The sequence below is a fragment of the Microtus oregoni genome, unplaced genomic scaffold, assembly GCF_018167655.1.
Source record: "Microtus oregoni isolate MIOR12 unplaced genomic scaffold, Mior012 000006F_ref0000085, whole genome shotgun sequence".
NCBI lineage: Eukaryota > Metazoa > Chordata > Mammalia > Rodentia > Cricetidae > Microtus > Microtus oregoni.
The window spans coordinates 46,520,430-46,543,874 of NW_024543065.1; the positions used below are offsets into that span (position 1 = coordinate 46,520,430).

Genomic DNA, 23,445 nt, shown 5'->3' on the forward strand with positions numbered 1-23,445 from the left:
TAGAAACCTCAAAAGAATACACAAACCCTGGGTGGAGGAGGATAGGTCAGTAGTCTCTAGTCATGACGAGAACATCAGAGTATCTGGACCCCAAGTAAAACAAGACTACATCAGTCAGAACAGAATATGAAGAGACCCTAGAAAGAAAATACTAGATAGTATAAGAAATACAATAGAGTTCTTTGTCATTCTGAGCTGTAAAGGAAGTTAAAAAACATACTAGATTATGGCCAGGGGCAAACTTCAGGTTCCCACCTCCTGGATATGATCCAGTCGGTCACAAGGAGCAAACCTAATCACAGGTCACCGACATTACCAGGACCTGCATCCTCCCTATGTGTAGGGTACCATTAACAGCGCATCTCTTCAGACCCTGTGTGGACATTTACATTTAGTCTCCCTGGGGCTGAGGGAAATTTTAGTTTTCCTCCATATCCCTTCTTCTGCAGGGGAAAACTGGAGGGGACATTTAGTGTGGCCCACCATATAGTTCATGTTCACCAAGTCTCCACACATATGCCACCTTTACGTTGCGAGACCATTCAGCCCGGCCTACTCTAGAAATCCGGGTGCAGACGCCTGTCTTCTCATAGAAACTTAGGCAAGCTTTTAATTCCAATGCCTATTGACTTTCTGTTTCTATACTTTGTGAACCTTCGGCAAGACTGCATCCTTTCTCCTCCCCCTCACGAAATTGTTAAATGAGTTTGTCTTCTCCTACCTCCCGCCCACAACTACACACACACACAGACACACACAGACACACACAGAGAGACACGAACCTCCTCCCCACTACCCTGTGCCCTAAGACCAGCACTTCCTGCCCATCCCTTGCCCATTCACAACTTCCGGTTTTTCCATGCTCGTTCACTCCCATTAGTAAGTTCGACTCTCTCCTATCCTCGGTCTCGGTGAACAGAGGTCCTGGGGCTCAGCGACTTAGAGTCCTCCTTAAAAGGCTTCTTCCTAGTTCTCTGGCCGCCAACAACACTTCTACGGACTTAGCTTCGCGGCCAACAAGACGGACGCCGCTGACTACTACTGCCGCTCGACGCCCGCGGGGGTGTCTGGGAGTTGTAGTCCGGACCTGTAAACTGACGCAGTTCGGGGCCGACTGACGCGCGAGCGCCATAGTGTCTTTTAGCACGCGCTGTGAGGCCTGCCGTAAAAGCCCATCGGGGACAGCACCCGTCTTTTGTTTTATTACTTTACACCCTCTGGAGCCCCCAGCCGGCTTTGCTTGAGCCTCCACTTCTACGGGCACGGAAGGATCTGTGTAGTCGTGGATCTGGAGCCTGAGGTAGCTATCGCGCTCTGGATGTGGTACACTGTTTAAGAACACCAACCGCGTTCTGGATTGGAGGACATCAGAAGATCTGTCCCTCGCGGTTAGAGGGGAACCTGTCTCATAGGCGAGTGGGAGTAGGGGAGAGGACTCACTGGGCATTTTCCATTATGGGGGGTGGTCCGCTGAGGCACCGGTTAAGGGCAGAGGTAGAAAGAGCTTCTGAGCACAGTCCTTAGCCCTACCCACTCTCCTTCCACCTTCAGTTTTCTCAGCACCCAGCCTACTCCCTCGAGAGAACATGGAGAAGAGTATGGCCTCCACGCTTCCAACAACGTGGCCCCATGTGAGTAGAGGTTTCTTTCAGCTTTTGAGTCTGCCCCAGATGGGGGCGGCTGGTGGTGAGACATCTGTTCTCGAATATCCTAGATTTCCGGGAAGAGGTGAAGGACTGCCTCGCTGTCCAAGAGGGTGGTTAGATAGAAAATGAAAGAAACAAATAAAGCAGTTTTTGAACTGGGGATTCTACAGGCGAGATTGAAGCTTTTCAACTAAAAATAAACTTTGTTACATCTATTTTGTGTGTGGGTACGCACCTGCGTGTAGAGGACAGCTTTCCGAATGGCTTCTCTCCTTCCAAAGTGTGGGTCAAACACCTTTACCCACTGAGCCATCTCTCCAGGGCTTTAAAAACTATTTTCTGCTTTTTTTAAACTGGGAGTGTGGGGAGAAACTGACGAGTGTGAGAAGATAGGCTCGTATTTAGTTTCAGCAACTGCTTTGAGAAGGTGACAATAAAAGGAAAAACGGTGTAGATGGGAACCAAGAGTCCTGTCCCCTGGCTAATGAGAAATGGAAAGGTTTTCATAGACTAGAGGTCTCACGTGTCCTCCTGATGAGTGGCAGAGCGATTTGCTCGAGGATTCAGACAAAGGAACTTAAGACAAGTAGAATGTTGCTGGGTCATCTTGGTCAGCCTTCCCATTTTCGTGGCACTGTGGAAGAGGAAGACCCCTGGCTGAACAACATTCTTTGGGTTTTAGGACTCTGTGAAGTTTGAAGATGTATCACTGACATTTTCCCAGGACGAGTGGGCACAGCTGGACCTCCAACAGAAGTGCCTATACAGGGAAATCATGCTGGAGAACTATAATAACATGATTTCAGTGGGTAAGGCAGCCTCCACCTTGATCAAGATCTGTCTGGGCCTCGGGTGGGTGGTGCGCACATGAACTCATCACAGTTGAGGGCCAGTCTTCTTGACTCTACCTCCTTCTTCCTCCTCCCCCCCCCCTTTTTTTTTAAACTGCAAACATGTTCCTGTGAACTGGTTGCACTTGGGCTTATCCTGGACAGACCAGAGTGGAAGTGTTATGGCAGTGGAGAGCTTGGTAGAAAAGAAAAAGGCAGCTTTTGAGTATAACTTCAGGTATTTCATCCAATCCATACATCCGATCCCCTGAACACTGGGCGGAGCCTATAAGGGCTATTTATAGCTGCAGTGACAGTTGACTATAACTTTTAAGACACGTATGAGATACCGGTGTCCTGCAGCTCAGGGGTATCATCAAAGACTGTTTTCTTAGTGGTTCTTAGGAAGATTTCTGTTCTAACTATTACATAACTGTGGCTCTAAGCTTGATGTCTATGTTTAGGCAGAAACAAGCAAAGTAGATTGACCTGACCAGTTCTTTCTCGGCTGTCACATTTAGCAAAGAAGCAAAAGCCTCTCCAGAATATCCCCCAATTGAGCAATCTCCCTTTTTTACTTTATGGTTCCTCTGCTGTCAAGGAAACCCAAGAAATCCAACTAAAGGAATGGATGTGTAGTTGTCACTGCCCAAGGCCTAAAGTCATTATGTCCTAATATTATTATTTTAGGGTCAGGAAGGAATAGACTGTTACAGCAGGACAGCATGTTCTCTAAGCAGACTCCCCAGCCCTGTCTCTTTTCCCCTGAGCAGAACATCACTTTTCCAAGCCAAACGTGATATCTCAGTTAGAAGAAGTAGAAGACTTCTGGCCAGTGGAGAGAGAAATTCCTCAAGATACCTGTCCAGGTGAGAGCCAGGCATGAGGGAGTTCCCAAAAGGGATGGGCCTATGGATTGTTCTGAGACTAATGTCTTCTAAGCGGTGGAGAGCACGGGCCTATGGATTGTTCTGAGACTAATGTCTTCTAAGCAGTGGAGAGCTTGGGAACTCGGGCAACATGTTGTAATTAGTACAGGTTATTTTCCAGTGCGCAGTCACTGTTTTCAAGGTGCTGGTAATTAAGCCCAGGGTCTTTCATACAGTAAGCAACACAGACACTGAACTAACATCTGCATCCTCAGTCTTTATTTAGAGTGGGACTCATGGTATTTGGGGTTCATGCGGTAGGAGGTTTGGTGGTTGCTTTGGTTTTCTGTTTTGTTTTGAGGTGAGGTCTGGACTCCAACCTGCTACCTAACTGAATTCCTGATCATCCCTCTTAGAAGTTCTGGGATTACAAATGTGTGCTACTACACTGGCTCCTCTTTTTATTTCTCTTCTAAGTTTTGTTTATTGTTTTTGTTTTTAACCACATAGGCATATTGTCTGCACACTTTCTTGATTTCAGGCATTTTTTACTTTTTTGTTGTTATTCTATTATCGAGCTTCACTTGTACCTGGTGGACATGAGTTCTTTCAGCCCCATATACTGCTTCATTCTTCTGTTTGTTGGGAACACCATCTTTCCATAGACTAAATGACTATTGTCATAGTGTAAAAGCCTCTTCTGTGCTCTTTGCTTTGAACTCTGTGCTTTTCCTCTCTGGCGGTGCATTAGGGCACATTTTATTGTATATTAGTGAACTTCAACAAGTTCTCATTCCCTTTGTAATTAAAAGAAACAACTTTTTTTTTTGGCCATCTAGTCCTTTGGATAATACCACCTTGCCTAGGGTTAGTTGACAATATTCTGTTAGCACGTACATTAAATTTGTTGCTGTTACCTGTTCTTGTTAGTCCCTTCCTGCACGGTTGTTCATATGAATCTGTTAGCCCACTAAATTCTCTAAACATTGGTGTTTAAATTACTTTTCTGTTGCTGTGAACATCTAAGTGACCATGTCCAAGGCCACTTATAAGAGACAACATTTAGTTGAGGGCCTGCCTACAGTTTCAGAAGGTGAGTCCAGGATCATCATGGTGAGGAGCATGGCAGCAGGCAGGCAGGCAGGCACTGGAGCAGTAGCTGAGAGCTGACATCCTCATCCACAAGCAGGCAGAAAGACAGAGCTCATGATATCGGAATGATGTGGGCTTTCGAAATCCCAAAACCTACTCCCAGTGACACAGCTCCTCTGTCAAGACCACACCTAATCCTTTCTAAACAGTTCCACCAACTGGGAACAAAATATTCAGATATATTACTTCCTGGCCCCATAAGTCCATGGCAGTATCATAATACAAAATGCATTCAGTCCAAGTTCAAAACCCCTCATAGTCTTTCACAGTCTCAGCACTTTAAAAGTTCAAAGTCTTGGGGGCTAGAGAGATGACTCAGTGGTTAGAACACTAACTGTTCTTGCAGAGGGCCCAGGTTCAATCCCCAGCACCCACATGATGGTGGCTCCCAACCATCTGTAACTCCAGTCCCAGGGCATCTGACGCCCTCTTTTGTCTTCTTTGGGCACTGCATTCACACACACACATACACTCACCAAGTACTTAATAATGAATAAAATTTTAAATAAAAACAAAGCAGTTCAAAGTCTCTTCTGAGGCTCAAGGAAGACTCTTACCTGGAATACCCTTTAAATTTAAAAAGCTAGTTACATACTTCCACACAGAAATTGCACAGAATATATGTGACCATTCCAAAAGGGGAAAAGTAAGGAAACACTGGGCCAAAAAAGGTCAAAACCAAGCAAGGCAACTCCAAACCCTGTAACCCCATGTATTTGGGCCTTGCTAACAGTTTCAGAGGGTTAGCCCATGACCATCACGGTGGGTTGCATGACAACAGACAGGCAGGTATGGTGCTCGAACTCTAGCTGAGCATGTACATCTGATCCACGAGCAGGAGGCAGAGAGATAGCTGACTGGGACTGGCATGAACTTTGAAAACATCCCCAGTGATATACCTCCTCTGACAAGGCCACAACTTCAAGTAAAGCCACCAACTGGGGACCAAGGATTCAAACACATAAACCCATGGGTATCAGTTTCCCACAAACCGCCATACCACTGAGCCGTGTCTTCAGCCCTTCGTTAATCTTGTCTTTGCTTTAGATAATTTCATAGTTGCATCATCACATATTTGAGCACCTTGCGATTCTGAAAGTGAGGAGTGGAAAACTGGCCTAACCTACTGGGAAGATATCTTGGTTTTGATGAGAGTGATGTTAGATTCAGCTTCGTTTCACATCAACATTCATCTCAATGAATAAATATTAATCTAGTGCTAGAAGTGAATGAAAATGATACTTCCTATTTCCATTACAGAATCTTCCAAGGTGGTCGGAGTGGTTTTTCTCCTTTGAGCAGTTAGTGGTCACGTAGCAGATCTAAGAAGTGCCTCGCTGTAAGGTTCTACCTTGTGTTACTCTTTGTGAATGACGAGGTGGTAGTCACTGGTTTTGCTGTCCTCAACTTTTCTATTTAAGTGTTGGGCATAAAGCACACCATGCCCTCCCGGATGCATCTCTTGGTTTTTTAATGCTCTGGTGGGAATAGCAGGGAATAGCATCAGAACCACTGCCTCTGGCACCATTCACCTGTCAATCTCCATCTGGTGTCATCTTCGGTGATGATTATCAGCCAAAGGGACCTCAATCACTGACTTCGCACACCCCTTCTCTGGACTCTATTTTGTGGCTAGGAGTAGGTAACCAAAATATAAATATGTGCAGGTTAAGTTGGCAGAAGACACGGGCCATATTAACTGTGAGGGACTGGCTTTTGTTGTTGCGCCGTGGTGTGACATGGCCTCTCACAGCTCGCTCTAGTTGGTTTGTGAGGAAAGCTGTGGCAGGACACAAATGGAGGAAGGAAGGAAGCAAGCAAGCAAGCTTTGGTAGCATCGAGGGGTGAAATTGCCTGCTCTGAGAGAGTAGCAGCAGGTTTAGGGAGAATTAAGTGTGTATGACTCAAGGGTAGACCCAGTGAACCTGTAAGTGAACAGCTTACTGAGAATTCATATGAGTGAAGGAAGCTGAAGGGATATTCTGTGTCTATTTGTTTGTACTCTGTCTGTTTACTGCAAGCACTCTTTCTGTGGTTCTGGAACCTGATGCTATGGCCTTTTATATGCCAAACAGGCCTTCTGCCATGGGGGCTACATACCCAGCCTTGTATTGCCAGGAAAATATAACCTGAAATTTTGAAATTAACTTACTTTAAAGGTATGAACTATTTTGTTATTTTTTAATTTTTTTTATTTATTTTACATACCAGCCACAGTTTCCCCTCCCTTCTCTCTTCCTGTTCCCTCTCCTCACTCCTCCCTTCTACCCATTCTGTTCCTCCTCGTTCTTCTCTATTCAGAAAGGATAAGACCTCCCAAGAGAGTCAACAAAGCATGGCATATCAAGTTGAGGCAGGACCAAGCTCCTTCATCCTGCATCAAGGCTGAGTGAAGCGTCCCAACGTAGGGAATGGGTTACAAAAAGACAGCTCAAGTGCCAGGGACAGGTCCTGGTCCTGCTGCTCTGGGCCGCACAAACAGGCTAAGCTGGTATAACCTATTTTGAGAAGTAAAACCTTTGTTTTTCTTTCTCTCTCCATAATGACATACTGTTAAGTAAAACTTTATGCTAATCAGGTAAGGAACTACCCAATACCATCCACCCTGAAAGTTCTTTAACTGTGCCGTGCCTCTGCTTGTGCTGTCAATACCTTAGAAATGAGCAGCAGCTTTAGACACAGCCGAGAAGGTTTGCTAAGCCAATCAAATGCACTTGTTTGAATTTCAAGAGGTCCAGATAGCAAATAAAAATATGAGATTTTATAATGTCAGATATTACTATTAAATGAGATAATATGTCTCTAGTCTCCCAACAGTGGTGTGCTGTGCCGCTTATTGATGCACAGAGCAGAGATTAAATCGAAAGCTGGGATTGTTTTTCACAATTCAGCTTGCATGCCTGTCCAGTTTTCCACCATAGCTAGAATGACATCATGGAATGTGGTTGTTGAAGTGATATGAGAAAATGGATAAATCTTAAGGTAAATGTCATTCTTCCTCAAGAAAGCTTTCACTGCATGGGAAAATGTGTTTAAAAAAAATGGATTAGGTTGTGCTTCCTGGGTGATGTTGGGGCACAGTCAGGAGGCAGAGGCAGGTGGATCTCTGTGGATTCAAGGACAGCCTGATCTTCAGAGTGAGTTCCAGGACAACCAGGGTACACATAGAGAAACCCTGTCTTGAAAAAGGAAAAGGGGGGGAGCTCATATTCAGCTGTTGTCTTTCTTTGGTCATTCAGAAAAGCACGTGTATGTCCCTCAAGTGAAAGGCTTGAATGTTAACTAGTCTTCATCATTAGAAAATCGATGCATAAAAGAGATTTTTGGCCAGGCATTGGTGGCACATACCTTCAATCAAATCACTTGGGAAGCAGAGGAAGGCTGATCTATGAATTCTAGTCTGCCAATGTAATATAGAACCTGTCAGGAAATGAAGGAAGGAAGGCGAGAGGAAGACTAACTAGTAAATGAACACGCTATAATCAAAGGACAACCTCCAAAAACGTTTTTCTTTTTAAACTTTTTCTTTTATGTGCATGTATTTTGCCTGTGTATATATTTGTGTACTATGTGCATACATTTCCCACAGAGGCCAGAAAAGGGCATCCTTTTCCCTGGGACTGGAGTTACAGGTGGTTTCAGCCCATCATATGTATGCTGGGAGTGGAACCCAGGTCCTGCAAAAGCAGCCATCGCTATTAACTGCTAAGCCATCTCTCTAGCCCAAAATTTGATACTGTCAACTTAAGAAATGAAGCAGGAGCTAGGTGGTGCTGGAGAACTCAGGAGGCAGTCAGGTGGATCTCTGTGAGTTTGAGACCAGCCTGGTTTACAAAGTTCTAGGACAACTAAGACTGTTATACAAAGAAACCCTGTCTAGAAAAAACAAAGGGGAGGGGGAGACTTGAACCTGATAAATTTGATTGTGGCAACACTTTCAAACAATAAAAGGGTTTATAAATATATTTGAATTTAAATTACAAAACAAGTGTTTTCTCTTTTGGTTGAGAAAGAGGCAGATATTGCAGGGTTTAATTTTTTGTATAGCTTAAGAGGATGTCTACATGCTCGAAGAAATAGAAAATAAAAATGAACAAACATGGAAAATGAAAGAAATATTTATATGAAAGTTTGGAATATATGGAAAATGAAGGAATTTCACATATATACAACTCTGGGTGTTCAGTACCTTATGGATTTGTTTGAGAGTCTAGAATCTTGAATGAACATACATTTTGTCTAAAGCCTAGTACAGTGCTTGCGTGACTGGTTCATTTTTGTCCAAAATCACTTTTTCTCTCATCTTTCATGTATTTGTTCTTTGAGATATTTTATAGTGTGTGTGTGTGTTAAAAAAAAACAATGTACAGTGTATTTAGTATGAGAAAGCCCAATTTTAGCTCAGCTTGGACCTCCTCAACTATTAGAAGACTAAAACCAGATATGAATCTGTAGAGAGTTTCTGTAAAATTTTCAATATTCACTCTCTGAGAACTCACTCTAAGGAAAGAAAGCCTAGAAATACAATTGGAACGGGAACAGCTTCTGACCTAAGTTAATCTTACCTGGAGAAAACTCACATGAGATCCCCCTCCCCAGAAAAAATAACAATTTTATGTTTGGAAATTTTCTTATGCCAAATAATAGCCTCTAAGAACTCTGAAGCCACAAGAATGTGCATGACGTAAGACCAGTTCCTCGTGCGGCTCTCTCGTTTGCTGTCACAGTCATGCCAGCAGTAGTCTGAAGGAAGTCATCGCTGTTAGGAAGCCACTGGAGGCTAAAGAATTTACCGATGGGGATCCCTGTAAGCATGACAGTGCGGGAAACTTCAGTAGGAGTCCTCATTGTGTTCTGGATCAGAGGACTCATATGAGCAAAGACCATTTGGATGTATTCTATGGGGAAATCATCAGCTTGAACCCCTACATTTTCTGAGAAACAGATGCTCAACAGAAAGAACTACAGAGAATAAGAAAGGGAAAATGTCAGAGGTCATAAAAGTGCAAACCCTGTACAAACTTTGAATAACACGAATTTATAACTGTAGTCAAGCAATTTCTGACTTCTCTAATTCAGTTATCTGACTTAAATATTAAATGATGTGAATGAGAGCAATCATTACTATAATTCTATCCATTCCAGTTGGCTAATAGAGTGAATTGCTTGGAGGTTAGAAAGACACTACCGAGTGAATACATAGCAGAAGAAATCCCAAGAAACAAGGGCATGTCTTCAGAAAGAATTTCAGTGTGAGTCCAGGCTTTGAGAGAGTAAAGGGAAATTTTGAGGCAGAATATGTTTCAAAGACCTCTGAGGACTCAGAGTCTTACTGATTTGTTTGAGAGACCAGAATCTAGAGTGGCCATGTCTTTGGCTAGAGCCTATCCAGTAGTGTGTTTGCATGGTTTGTTGATTTTTGTAAAGAGCACATTTTCTCTCATCTTCCATGTATTTGTTCTCTAGGACCTTTGTTTGCCATCTGTCTGTCTCAAATATGTATGTTATGATTCTCTTAAGTGTGACTGGACAGTCTCAAATACATTTCTAAAATCAATGAACAAAGCATTGGAGCAAATATTTTTGGGAGGTGATGAGGGGGATACGTCATTCTGAAAAAAATAAAAAAATGTATTTTTAAAGCAAGAAACAAATAGCTAGGCCTGGAGTTATAGGGCTATAATCCCAGCTACTTGGGAAGCTGAGGCAGAATCACAGGTTCAAGACCAGTCAATTTAGTGAGCACCTGTCCTCAAATAAAAAGCAGAAAGAAGGGATGGGGATGTAGCTCAGCTGGCAAATTATTTACCCAACATGTACAAGGCCTTGGGCTGAATCCCCAGCACCACATAAACCAGGTATGCTGTGAATTACTATAATCTCTAACCTCAGGAGGCAAGTAGAACATCAGAATTTTAAAGTCCTGTTCTACTACATAGAGTTCAAGGCCAACTGTGCTGGCTTCCCTGTCTCCAAAAAAAGTGTGAGTTCTCATTGTTATAGCTCAGTGGTTGAACACTTGGTAAGTGCATGCTAGGCCCTAGGCAAAGAAATAAAATTTAGAAAGGAGAAGGGAAAATGTAGTGCGTGAATTCTCTCTCTTTAGACAAAAACAATGATTTACAAACAACTGATGTACAAAATAAAACACAAGTTAAAAATCTATATAAGAGAAGGGGTAATCTATACAGATAGGCTGCAGTGCATGTAACTTAGTAATAGTTCTTTGTATATAAGAATAAGCCAGCTGCTTACATACTGAATAAAACAATATTTGTTCCTTAAAACATGTATATGAAACTAGGTCTCAAGCATCCTAGGCTGGCCTGACTTTGCTCTGTAGCCAAGGTTTACCTCTATCTCTTCTGTACTGGGATCACAGACATGCATTTCATTGTCTGGTTTTAATGCATTGCTGGGAATTGAACCCAGGGCTTCCCAAATATCAACTGAGCTACATACTCAACCCTGTCTTTGTTTTTTAGATGAGTCTGTCTTTGTAACTCTAGTTGGCCTAGAACTGAATATGTAAACTTTGTTAGACTCTTACTCCAAGGATCCCCTCTTGCCCCTGGCTCCCAAGAATAGCAATTACAGGGGTGTGCCACCCTGCCTAGTTTTCACTCTGGCTTTGACTTATAGAATCTTCTGGGCCTTCTCTGGACCATGAAATAAATTCCTTTCCTGATGAGAATCCCTTGATGAAGATCAAGGTTGTTGAGGTCCTTACACTGAACAAGGATGTGGCTGGTCCCCGGAATGCCCTGATTCAATCCCTCTATCCTGAAAATGGAGAAGACCGGAGCCCAAGTAGCCTCAAGCCAGCTCAACAAGCAAGCAAGCAATTGGCTGACACGGAAGTTGCTCACCAGAAGTTCCGACATTTCCAGTATGAAGAATCAGACGATCCCCGGAAGGCTGTGTCTCAGCTTCGTGAGCTGTGTCACCAGTGGCTGCGGCCCAGTACACATTCAAAGAGACAGATCCTGGAGTTGCTGGTGCTTGAGCAGTTCCTGAATGCACTGCCTGAGAAGTTGCGGGTATGGGTAGAATCCCAGTACCCAGAGGATTGCCAGGCAGCAGTGGCCCTGGTGAAGAAGAGGACCACGATGTCTAAGAAAGATGGTGAGTCTCATGGAAGGGTAAGGTGAAAAACTTCTCTATGAAGGCTTTGTGGAGGAATGAGGAGTAGTGGAGGAACAAGCCAACTAAGGATGACTTGTTCCTACTCCAGACCACACACATCTGTCTTCCATGTGTTACTAGGTCAAAGCTAAGAAATCTGAAGTGGTTGGTTTCCTGCCCTGTTCTCCCAAACAAAAACTTACCATGGGCTTCAATGGAAGCTCAGATACAGTGCTTCCCCTCCCCCTGTTCTCTTGGGACCCCTGACACATAGCCAGCCTGTTGTAGGGAGCTGCGGGCCTTTCCCTACAGCCCGGCTCCCGGCTGCCACCCCAGCTCCCTGCCGCCTGGCTAGCTTATGTCCCGAAATAACAACACACAAATTGTATTCTTTTAAACACTGCTTGGCCCATTATATCTAGTCTCTTCTTGGCTAACTCTCGCACCTGGACTAGCCCATTTCTAATAATGTGTGTAGCACCCCAAGGTGCGCTTACCAGGAATATTCTAGCCTACGTCCATCCTGGGTCGGAGCTTCATCTCGCGTCTGCCCCAGAGAGGAGAGGCAATGGCGTCTGTCTGAGGTGTCTTACCTCACTTCCTCTTCCTCCCAGCATTCTGTTCTGTTTACTCCACCCACCTATGTTCTAACCTATGAGGGCCAAGCAGTTTCTTTATTTTTTAACCAATGACCTTCCTCCATCACCAGCCTTCCAGTTCTTTGTAGTTTATTGAGCCTGTGGTCCTGCAGAAAAATGTGCTATGACAAGTGAAGACACATGACAGTACTAAGGTGGTGGAAAGGTCGGATACTGGTGGAGTTTATGGAGGCTGCTTCTGTCACTGATACCTGTTAGGACTAGAATGAGGAAAAAAGGAGGCTGGGTGAATGCCAATAGGCCATGAGCTAAGAATTCTGGGTAGCCTGTAGAAGTTGAAAGGGTAAAGAATGGGTTCTTCCCTTATCCAAAAGAACATATTCCTGTAAGAGTCTTGACTTTAGGCTAGTGAGACTGATGCTAGAGCTCTCATCTCCGAAACCTTAATATATTTTGCCAGACCTAATGACATAGGCTTAGAATCTAAGATACTCAAGAAGTCAAGTCAAGTCTCTAGTTCGAGGCCTGGCTGGGCTGCAAGTGAGTTCAAGGCCAGTGTGAGCAACTTATCATGACTGCCTCAAAACAGAAAGCTGCTGGGGCTGTCGTCAATAGTGGAACACTTAACCTAGACTGCACTGCATTCTGGGTTTAATCCCCAGAATTTGGGGGTAGGGTGCAGTTAACGACCATTAACTGGAATTTGACTCCCCAGAAGCTACATTTAAAAAATGTGTTTATGGTCATGCATACCTGTAACTACACTATTAGATGAGATGGAAACAGGAAGGTCACTGGGGTTTGCTGCCCTGGCTACAAGTTGAGTGAGAGGTCGTGACTCAATGGAATATAACAAAGAGTGATGGAGCAGGACACCAGAGGCCCTCATCTGACCTCTGCATGCACCAAAACACACATATATCCACATGCATAGACCACAGTTACAAACACCAAACACACATATACCCACATGCACATAGACCACAATTACAAACACCAAACAAGCAGTGGTGCTTAGGAGATGAAACTGAGTTTGCCCTATGTTTAATGTGTTACAACCTAATGACCTGACCTTCCACTGAGGACCCTGAGAAAACTATTTGTGGTCAATGTACTAGTTGGGATTCTTTCGTGTCATGCAAAAAACAACAAACCTTAAAAGTGGCTCCAAGAAGGAAATTTTACTGGAAGAATTCAAGGATGTTCTAACTCTAGGAACTTTGATAAGCACCTTAACTTAATCTTTCTGCATATCTCATTTGGCTGCCTTCAGCTGGCTTCATTAAGGCTTCCAAACATATGATGTCTCTTTCCTAAACGTTCCAGCAAAAGCTCTGAAAGTCCCCCATATCTTGGGAGTGATACCATGGTAGACCAACAACCTGAGTCGCATTTGTGCCCATGCTGGCTGGAGTAGACTCGGTATTGTCAAAGCCCATGGAGCATGGCCAGACCTGAAGGAGTCTGTGGGAGGGCTGTTAGTACTGGCGACAGAAGCACAAAATGGTACACAGCCTGTGGCCAAAGAAGGAGCCTTCTCCAAAGCAGCAGAAGGGAAGGGCAGCCACACAAGCATGATAAAGGCTTGCAGGCTAGAAATAGACTTTACCACTAAGAAAGTGTAAGGCCATTACCTTGGAAGCCAGAGCCTGAAACAGAAGCTGGAGGTAGAAGGCAATAAAAGGTTTTAATAATGAAAATACCAGTCCCTTAGTGGCCCTTGCAGGGTGAGAGTCTGGGCCATTCCAGGTATGGGAATTAGTTATCCATTGTGAAGAGGTCAGCATAGACCTTCAAGGGACATGTATATGCACAACTCAAGGGTCGCAGATCCTGGCAGTTCTGCTTGCCTAAGGGCTACCACCCCACTGAACCCTTCATGTGACATCTCCTTCAGCTCTGGCTGCCTGCCATAATGAGGCCACTGATGGACTGAAAGAGGAGAAGGACGTGGCCACCTTACCAGCTATTGTATCACCTGAGGTAAGTAAGAAACTTAGGTTACAGCTTCGCACCTGTAAGATGACCCCTTCTACACTGAGCCTTGCTGAGGCTCACACAAGATAGGCAGTTTCAACCTTCTGAGTTCTTAGGACTGAGTGGACTTCTGAAACAACCAAAGTGTAAAGGGCAGCCCTGCTCCTGACATTGTGACCTGACCATAAAGAAAGCAAAAGGCAGGAGTAAGTGAACCAAGACTGATGAATATAGAAAGCAGAGCAACCACAGGCAGCCTGTAAGAACCACCCTGTTCCCTGGTTAGAATGAGAGAGCCCTCGTTCTCAACACTCTGTTGAGGAATTAAGAATAGAAGGGCCCAGCTCAGATCTGCCTCAGAACAAACTGGATGGTGTGCATGCAGCAGGATTAGCCCTGCCAGCCGTAAGATATGGTGTGTATATAGGATGAGTCAATGGTGTTTGCTGTGTACATGGTTTATATTGGCTCAGACATGTGATTGAAATTGTTGACTCTCATGTAATGAGCAGTCTAGAGTAGGCTTCAAGCAAGGCTGCTGCCTGGGAATTGGAAGAAACCGATTAATCCCAAACTTGCTGCTCCAAATTCTGTCCCTTCTAAAGTAGGTTCTTCTCTGTCTGGGCAAATAACCTCCCCAATCTAGGCAACTTGGTGAAGTGGAGGAGTCTTCCTTTCAGAATCTTTAGCTGCTCATAAAACACTAGCATAGCAGCCAGGCAGTGGTGCCACACATCTTTAACCCCAGCACTCAGGAGGCAGAGGTAGGCAGATCTCTGAGTTCAAGGACAGCCTGGTCTACAAAGCTTGTTCCAGAGCAGCTAGTATTGTTGCACAGAGAAACCGTGTCTCGAAAAACCAAAAGGAAAAAAGAGGAAAAAAAAAATACTGACATAGCATAAGTGAATGCTCCACATAGGTCAGACTTGTCCACAAAGGCAAGAACTGCATCTTGTGGGATTTACTCTAGGGGACAAGCTGTTTCTAGAGGGAGACAGTGCATCCTTGATACAGATGCTACAATGATTGATGTGGCTTACTTATTGCACTTAGAGCTATTTGTCAATCATGGGCTTTGTCTACCAGCATGAGACCCAGACTTTACTTTAGAGAAATACCCAAAAATCTCTTTTGGGCTGGAGAAGTCATTGTCTCTGAGCAAACCACCAAAGCAAAGGAGTCCCTACCTGTTAATTTCCCAATGGCCTTTCTTCTCCCCTCTTTGACAAACACCAAACTTGTATAACAACATAGGAGCCAGTAACCTTCCAGGATGTGGCCGTGGACTTCAATCAGGAGGAGTGGCGACTGCTGGGTCCCATGGAGAGGACTGAGTATCGTGATGTAATGCTGGAGACCTTGGATAACTTGGTCTCTGTGGGTAAGTCCGTGCCTACATTTAGACTGCCACAGGGTCCCCTCGGGTACACACTTCATCTCTGTTCCTTGTCAGGAGCGGCTGTGCTCTAAGGTCTCACACTGGGTTCAGGACCTTCATCTGGACCTGTGACCCTGCAGGGTAGGGAACCTTGGGTGCACAGCCTCAGGTTCAGGTTGCCTGGGGGAATGAGTAATCACTTTGCCCTCACCCAGTATCTTGGCCACCAATTTGATTGTTCCTGGTTTTGCTGTTTGAGGAGAGGATGTAATCTCATTTTTTTAATACTGTTTGTTATGCTGTCATTCTGGCACTTTTAACTCCACCATGCTTATCTTTTGATTTCTTTCAGGGTGGGAGCCTACATTGGGAAACAAAGAGTTAACTCCACAATCACCCAGTTCTGTGGTAGAACCAATTCACAACCCAAAGCCAAAAGATTTCTCAAGGAATGGTGCTCAGTCCACTGTCTTTGAAAGTATCTCTCAAGATGAGGTCCAAGAAATTCATACCATAGAATCAAATCAGGTCAAGCGTGTACAGAAAAAAGACCTCCCTCAGGAAGAGCTCTCTGAAAGCCAGCAGTCTCAGGGGCAAACTAGGCCTAATACAAGCCAGGGCTCACTTGACGACGTTCTGCCTAGAAAGCACTTGCATGTAAAAATTAACAAGAAGGGCACAGGAAAGAGGAAAGCAAAGGAGAAAAACATTTCTATGACACGAGATTCAACCATACAGAAACAGCAAAAGGGCTCTGTGGGGCGGCAAGTCAGAGATGGCTGCAATTCTAAGACACATGGTCCTTCTATAAAAATCCACCGGCAGGGTAAAGTTCGGGACAGCAGAGATCCCGTTATACTTACAACACCTGCCAAAGTGTACCAGAAAACCACTAGCTCTGACGGTAGAGTCAGGGACAGGAGCCATGCCATGGCGCCTGATACATCTCCAAAAATACAGCACAAAGGTGCTGAGCGGGGTAAAATCAGGAAAAGCAGCAATTCTATAACACAAGGGTCATCTATACAAAATTACCAGACAGGGTCTGGGGCAGGAAGAGTCAGGGACAGGAACAGTTCCTTGACACAGGCTTCACCTGTAAAAATTATCCAGAATGGCTGGGAAGGGGGTAAAATGCAGGGAAACAGGAATTCCTTGACACATGTAAGAATGAACCAGAAGGGTTCTAACAGTGGAAGAGTCGGGGAAATTAGTACTTCCATCAAACGCACTCCCCATATAAAAGTTCACCTAAAGACCTCTGAAAGAGGGGAAGGCAGGGAAATCAACACATCCATCAAATACAGCCCCCATGTGACAACTTCCCACAAAGGTTCTGAAGAGGGGACTCCCAGGAAAGGCAGCAACTGTAGGAAAGCTGTCAGCCAGCATGGTCAGCAGATATTCTTCATCAAGATTCACAAGGGGAGCCAGATTTGCCGGTGCAGTGAATGTGGTAAGCTGTTCCATAACGCTAGGTATTTCTCTGTCCATAAGAAGATCCACACAGGAGAGCGGCCTTACACGTGCAGGACCTGTGGGAAAGCATTTATTCAGAGCTCCTCCCTCACACAGCATTATAGAATTCATAGTGGAGAGAGGCCATTTGAGTGTTCAGAGTGTGGGAGGACCTTCAATGATCGCTCAGCCATCTCTCAGCACCTGAGAACTCATACTGGGGCTAAGCCCTACCGTTGTCAGCAATGTGGGAAAGCCTTCCGCCAGAGTTCCCACCTTACCAGGCATCAGAGAACTCACACTGGGGAGCGGCCATATGTGTGCACCAAGTGTGGGAGAGCTTTCACTCAGAGCTCACACCTTATTGGACATCAGAAAACACACGGGATGAGGTTCAAGAAGAAGCAGTCCAAATTGCAGTCCTAGGGCTGGAGAGATGGCTCAGAGGTTAAGAGCATTGCCTGCTCTTCCAAAGGTCCTGAGTTCAATTCCCAGCAACCACATGGTGGCTCACAACCATCTGTAATGGGGTCTGGTGCCCTCTTCTGGCCTTCAGGCATATACACAGACAGAGTGTTGTATAGTTGTATACATAATAAATAAATATATAAAAAAAGAAGAGAAAGATATAAATTATAATCTGAGCTCCTTCAAAAAAAAAAAAACAAACAAATTGCAGTCCTAGTGCCTTTCAAACCACTGCCTTTCCAGCCTTGAGATGCACTCTGCAGACTTTGCAGGAGAGTCCCATGCCTGAAGGACCGCTCAGGACACCACCCAGCAGGTGAAACAATCAGGGAGTTCTTAATTGCTTCATTTAGCCATTAAAGAAAATAGGAAACATGAAAATGCTCCTACATTTAAAAACCCAGTTAACCAAAAACTGCACTGGTAATTATATACAGAATAAAGTATGTGAGTGACAGATCCAAAAGAATGTATATAAATAAATATAATTGCTTTAAAATGTGTGTTTCCTGCTGTGCTGGCTATACTCGGTGGTCAACTTGACTACATGTGGAATTAACTAAAACACAAGCCCCTGGGTACATCTGTGAAGAATTTTTTCTTAATTAAATCTTTTGAGGTGGGAAGCTCCACCTTTAATCTGGGCCACACCTTCTGCTGGCAGTCTGCATAAAGGACATAGGAAACTTCTCTCTGCCTCCTTCCTCTCATGCCAATTCATTCTTTCACTGGTATTAGAGCTTACCTAGTAATTCTGGTATATATTGAAGATAACTGGACATCCAGCTTTGTGAACTGAACAACTACTGGCCTATTGGACCTTCCATTGGTAGACAGCCATTGTTGGACTAGCTGGAGCACAACCTGTAAGTCATTCTAATAATTCCGTGTGTGTGTATGTATGTATACATATGAGAGAGAATGAAAAGACTCACCTGTGTTACTCTGGAGAACCCTAATACGCCTGCTTAAGAAATGTTGATCTGATGCTTAGATGAGCAAAATTAAAACATTTTGCCAGGCAGTGGTGGTGAACACCTTTAGTCCATCACTCTGAAGGCAGAGGCAAGTGGCTCTCTGAGTTCGAGACCACTCCACTCACAAAGTAAATTCCAGGTCAACCAGGACTGTTTCACAGAAACTGTCGGCGGGGGGAGGGCTTATACAGTTGTAGCAGATCTATTAAGGCTAGAATCCTTGGGTACCGGATTCCAGGTACGTTTGGGGAATAGATCATTTCTTTAGGCCACTGTAATGGAATGGTTCAGTGTGCAGACAGCAGGAATCATTGGAGGCCCAAAAGTCTAGAAGTACCTAGTGAATCCAGGGATATGTGGGGCTATCCTCTGGCTTTATGTTACCATCCTTCCAAAGGACCATTTGAGGGAGAGAAGTTCCCCCTGGCTAGTTGTTCATCTCTGTTAAACAACAAAACACTAGCAACACCAGAACATGTGTTTGATGCCCACTTTCAAATTTGATTTTTAAAAAAAAATCTTCAGGTCAAAAAAATAAAGAACTAACAATACTGGTAAAGGGGGCCTACTACCAAGCTGTCTGATCTGAGTTGAATCCTTAGGACCCACATGGTAGAGAGAACTGATTCCTGCAAGTTGTCCTCTGTATGCCATGGTGTACAATCAGACTAAAATAACAACTGTTCAGGGTTGTGGAGGTGGCTAGATGGTTAAAAGTTCTTGCTCTTGTAGAGGACCCCAGTTCAGTTCCTAGCATCTACCTTTGTAGGTTCAAATCTACCTATAATTCCCAGCCTCGGGGGATCTAACACTTTGGCGCCTGCACTAATAGATTCCCATTCAGGCACACATAATTTAAAACATACTTGGTTTTTGTTTCCTCTTTATGGGGGAGGAGGTCTTGAAGGTGAAGGGCAAGTGAGATCAGGATGCATTATGTGAAATTCACAAATAATAAAAATACTATGTTTAAAAAAAAAAATCTCCAGATCACATATAGCCCACTTCATCCGTTCTCCAGGGTTCCTTCCACATTGCTCTTCTAAGTTCTTTATGACATTGAAAACATTCTAGAGCGGGAGTTGTGGCCTAGTGTGTGAGCATGTTCTTTGCATATATGAAGCCCTGAGTTCAACTCCAGCATGCTCATGCATGCTCACACACACACACACACACACACACACACACACACACACACCCCAGAGCCCTTAGGATCTGGCCTACAGAGCATATATAATCATGCCAATCTTGAGTGAATGCCTCACCTTTCTCTGAATCAAATACAACTTGGAGACAGGACCGAAGTATATATATGCTGTTAGGTCAAGTGTATGTGAGATGAGTTATAGGATGCACACATGCTGTAGGAAGACCTTCAGCTTGTAAGTACCCGCCTACTGGGGCATGGCCTCTTATACTATATACGTGGAAGAAAAATCCAGGTCGTCCCTTTTCTCCTTCCCCTTGCTCCTTTTCTGCTGGCTGCTCTTCCGGTCAAGCACATGATTCAATCGATCAAGCGGAGGATTCTGATTTGTGAGTTTATCCCTAAATAAATAACTATCTCTCAATTCTGAGCTAGTGTGGGATTTCTTTTAAGCGTCCATTTACCATTTCACACACATCAGTCATAGTGCAGTTATTAACACAGGGTGTTTGTTTCAACAACCTGATAAAGTGTGTTGGTGTTTTTGAAATGGGGCTTAAGTTTGCCCAAAGGTGTGTTAGCTGGTAAATTACCTCATATTATTGCCTATCAAGTATGAAACAAGTGGTTGGACTAGAGACCAGAACTTAAGAATCTCATTTTTCTGGATCCATATTACTAAGATGAGCCTCTTCAATGGTGAGGAGCCAGGAGCTGTCCAGAGATGGGAAATTATGAACTACAGGAGAACTTTGGATCAGAAGATGCAAACTGAAGCTTGGGAAATATGCTTTGCCTATGTTCTATGTAATGAGCAATTCCAAATTAGTGGCAGAAAACAACAGCCATTTTATTTGGTGGGTAAATTTGGAGACCACACATATGGTTCCTAACTGTTCAGTGGTTTCTGGGAACTCAACCAGGAAGACAGAGTTGAAAATGGAACACTTAGGGCCATTCTAATATAGCTTAGATATATATGGACTCTGGGCCTTGTATGTGTTGATTGCCTTGCAAAGATCACAGATAGAAAGTAGGGTCAAGTTGGAATCTCCTGTCATGGAGCCTGTGAGCTCCCACCCTTACAGCCTCCCTTGCCTTCCTCTTCCTGTCTTAACCTTCAAATTTTTAAGGTAAAGGCAGACACAACTGAGGATCTTCCTACCCAGAGCGAGCTCTCCATGACCTGACAGGTTTCCCTTCCAAAGCTGAAGGGAGTCTGATTCCCCTCTCATTGGGTTTGTGAGTGATGCTTAGCAAATGACAGAAGATAGTTTCTATTCTCCTTTCCAAGACAGAGGTCACTGTGTTGCCAGACTGGGGCTTCTTCCAGTTCTGTTGGAACTCTGGGTTTCTAGATGACCTCTTTGAAATCCAGTCTTAGAGCCACCATAGGCCAGCAAGCCAAAAAAATAAAAATAAAAAAGACCTCTGGTCTAGTCAGTGACTTCAACATAGACCCTGCAACTGTGGTCACAATCAAATGGAGTCCAGCTGACCTAAGGGATTCCCCAACTTGGGCCTTGGGATGGAGGTGAGATAACAGACATTCAGGGTTTCAAAGAGAAGCTAAAGATTCCCAGTTGGGCCCAACTTCTCTGTCATTAGGCTCACTTGACAAGGAAGAGGGAGTTCTGCAAGAGTCTTACTTTGATTCCTATTACTGTAATAAAAGAGGCAGCTTAGGGAGAAAAGGGTTTATTTCATCTTACAAAACCACCTTGATCATAGTCAGTCATTGAGGGAAAGCCAAGGCCAGAAATCAAGCAGGGCAGGAACTGAAACAGAGTGCTGCTTACTGACTTGTTCCTCGTGGCTTGCTCAGCTGCTTTCACATGCAACTCAAGACTTGGTCTATAATTCCCTTTCTTTGTTGGCTTTTTACATGATTTGGGTATTAGACTGTGATCTTATAAAATGAATTGGGCAAAGTTGCTTCTGTTTCTATTTTGTAGAATAATTTGAAGAACATTGGCATTAACTCTTCTTTGAAAGTCTGGTAGAATTCTGTTTTGTAGAAGGAGACTTCTCTTTCATCTCCCGACCACCTAGACACAAATAATCACACAGAAACTATATTAATTACAACACTGTTTGGCCTATTTATATCAGGTTTCTTATTAACTAACTCTTACATCTTAATTAACTCATTTCTGTTAATCTGTGTATTGCCACAAGACTGTGGTTTACCAGGTAAGGTTCTGTTCTGGTGTCCTGCTCCTTCAGCAGCTAAATGGCATCTCTCTGACTCTACCTACTCTCTCTACATAAATCTCTTCCAACCTGCTTACATTCTGACCTGCTATAGGCCAAAGCAGCTTCTTTATTAACCAATGGTAATAAAACATATCCATAGCATACAGAGGGGAATCCAACATCATCTTTCCTTTTCTGTCTAAATAAAAAGGAAGTTTTTGACTTTAACATAGTAAAATTACATAGAACAGAACAGGTTCAAGCAAAAATTACAATTACAATATTTAGTCTATTTGTATCTGGCAAAATTGAAATATACTATCATCTATTATGCTTTTATTTCACTAGGAGTTATATATGTCTGTATAAATCACTTATCTTGATTTAACTTTAGCAAGTTATATATATTAAGGAAATTATGCACTTCTTTTAGAATTTCCAATTTGGTGGAGTACAGGCTTTTAAAGTATGTTCTTATGATTCTCTGGATTTCTTTGTTGTCTGCTTTTATGTCCCTCTTTTCATTTCTAATTTATTAATTTGGATATTCTTATTTCTCCTTTTAATTAATTTGAATATATTGGTAGAGGCTGCTCATTCATTCCCAGCTACCCAGACCTGAAACTCAGAAACTATATTATTTGCAATACTATTTGGCCGATATCTTAAGTATATTTCTAGCTAGCTCTTACATCTTAAATTAACACATTTCTATTATTTTTTATTTCACCATGAGGCTTGTGATTTACCGGCAAGGTTCGGGCACATCTGTCCCGTGCGGTGGCTCCATGGCATCTCCCTGACTCCACCTACTCTCTCTGTATATATTATGTCTTCCAGCCTGGCTATATTCTGTTAAGCCATTGGCTGAAAGCAGCTTCTTTATTAACCAATAAAAGCAATACATATACGGAAGGGCTTTCCAAACCATGGATAAAAGTTTGTCAACCTTATTCCTCTTTATTTCATTGATTCCTTGTATTTGTTTGTTTCTATTTTATTGATTTCAGTCCTGAATTTAATTTTTTCTTGCCATCTACTCCTCTTGGGTGTAGTCACTTCTTTTCATTCTAGCCCTTTCAAGTGTGCTGTTAAGTTGCTGGTATGAGATTTCTCCAGGGTTTTTTTTTCCATGTAGGCAATTAGTGCTGTGCACTTGCCTTTTAGAACCGCCTTTATTGTGTCACGTAAGTTTGGGTATACTGTGTATTCACTTTCATTAAATTCTATAAAGCTTTTGTATTTCCTTATTGACCCATTTTCATCCAGTAGAGAGTTGTTCAGTTCCCATGAGCTTGTAGACCTTCTATTGTTTCTGTTGTTGATCTCCATCTTTAGTCTGTGGTGGTCAGATAGGGTAGGGTGTCATTATGATGTTATGTACTGAAACTTGCTTTGTGAATGAGTATGTGTCGTCAGTTTTGGAGAAAGTTCATGAGATACAGAGAAGAAAGTATATTCTTCTGTCTGTGTTTAATGTTCTGTAAACACGTTAGGCCCATTTGATTTATAGTGTCAGTTAGCTCCAGAATTTCTCGGTTTAGCTTTTGTCTGATGGCCTATCTATGAGAGTGGGGATTGAAGTCCCACACTATCAGTGTGTGAGGAAGATCATGTGATTTA

General features: G+C 43.4%; 1 protein-coding gene across 1 annotated transcript; it reads left to right on the forward strand.

Moving 5' to 3' along the window:
• The first annotated feature begins 1,131 nt into the window (after positions 1-1,131).
• On the forward strand, positions 1,132-17,581 carry Znf274 (zinc finger protein 274). Its single transcript, XM_041653755.1, has 8 exons — positions 1,132-1,300; positions 1,552-1,631; positions 2,329-2,455; positions 3,250-3,345; positions 11,140-11,622; positions 14,119-14,204; positions 15,453-15,579; positions 15,929-17,581. The coding sequence occupies exons 2-8, from the start codon at positions 1,587-1,589 to the stop codon at positions 17,458-17,460; spliced, it is 2,496 nt and encodes an 831-aa protein (XP_041509689.1). The 5' UTR covers positions 1,132-1,300; positions 1,552-1,586; the 3' UTR covers positions 17,461-17,581.
• The last annotated feature ends 5,864 nt before the right edge of the window (positions 17,582-23,445 follow it).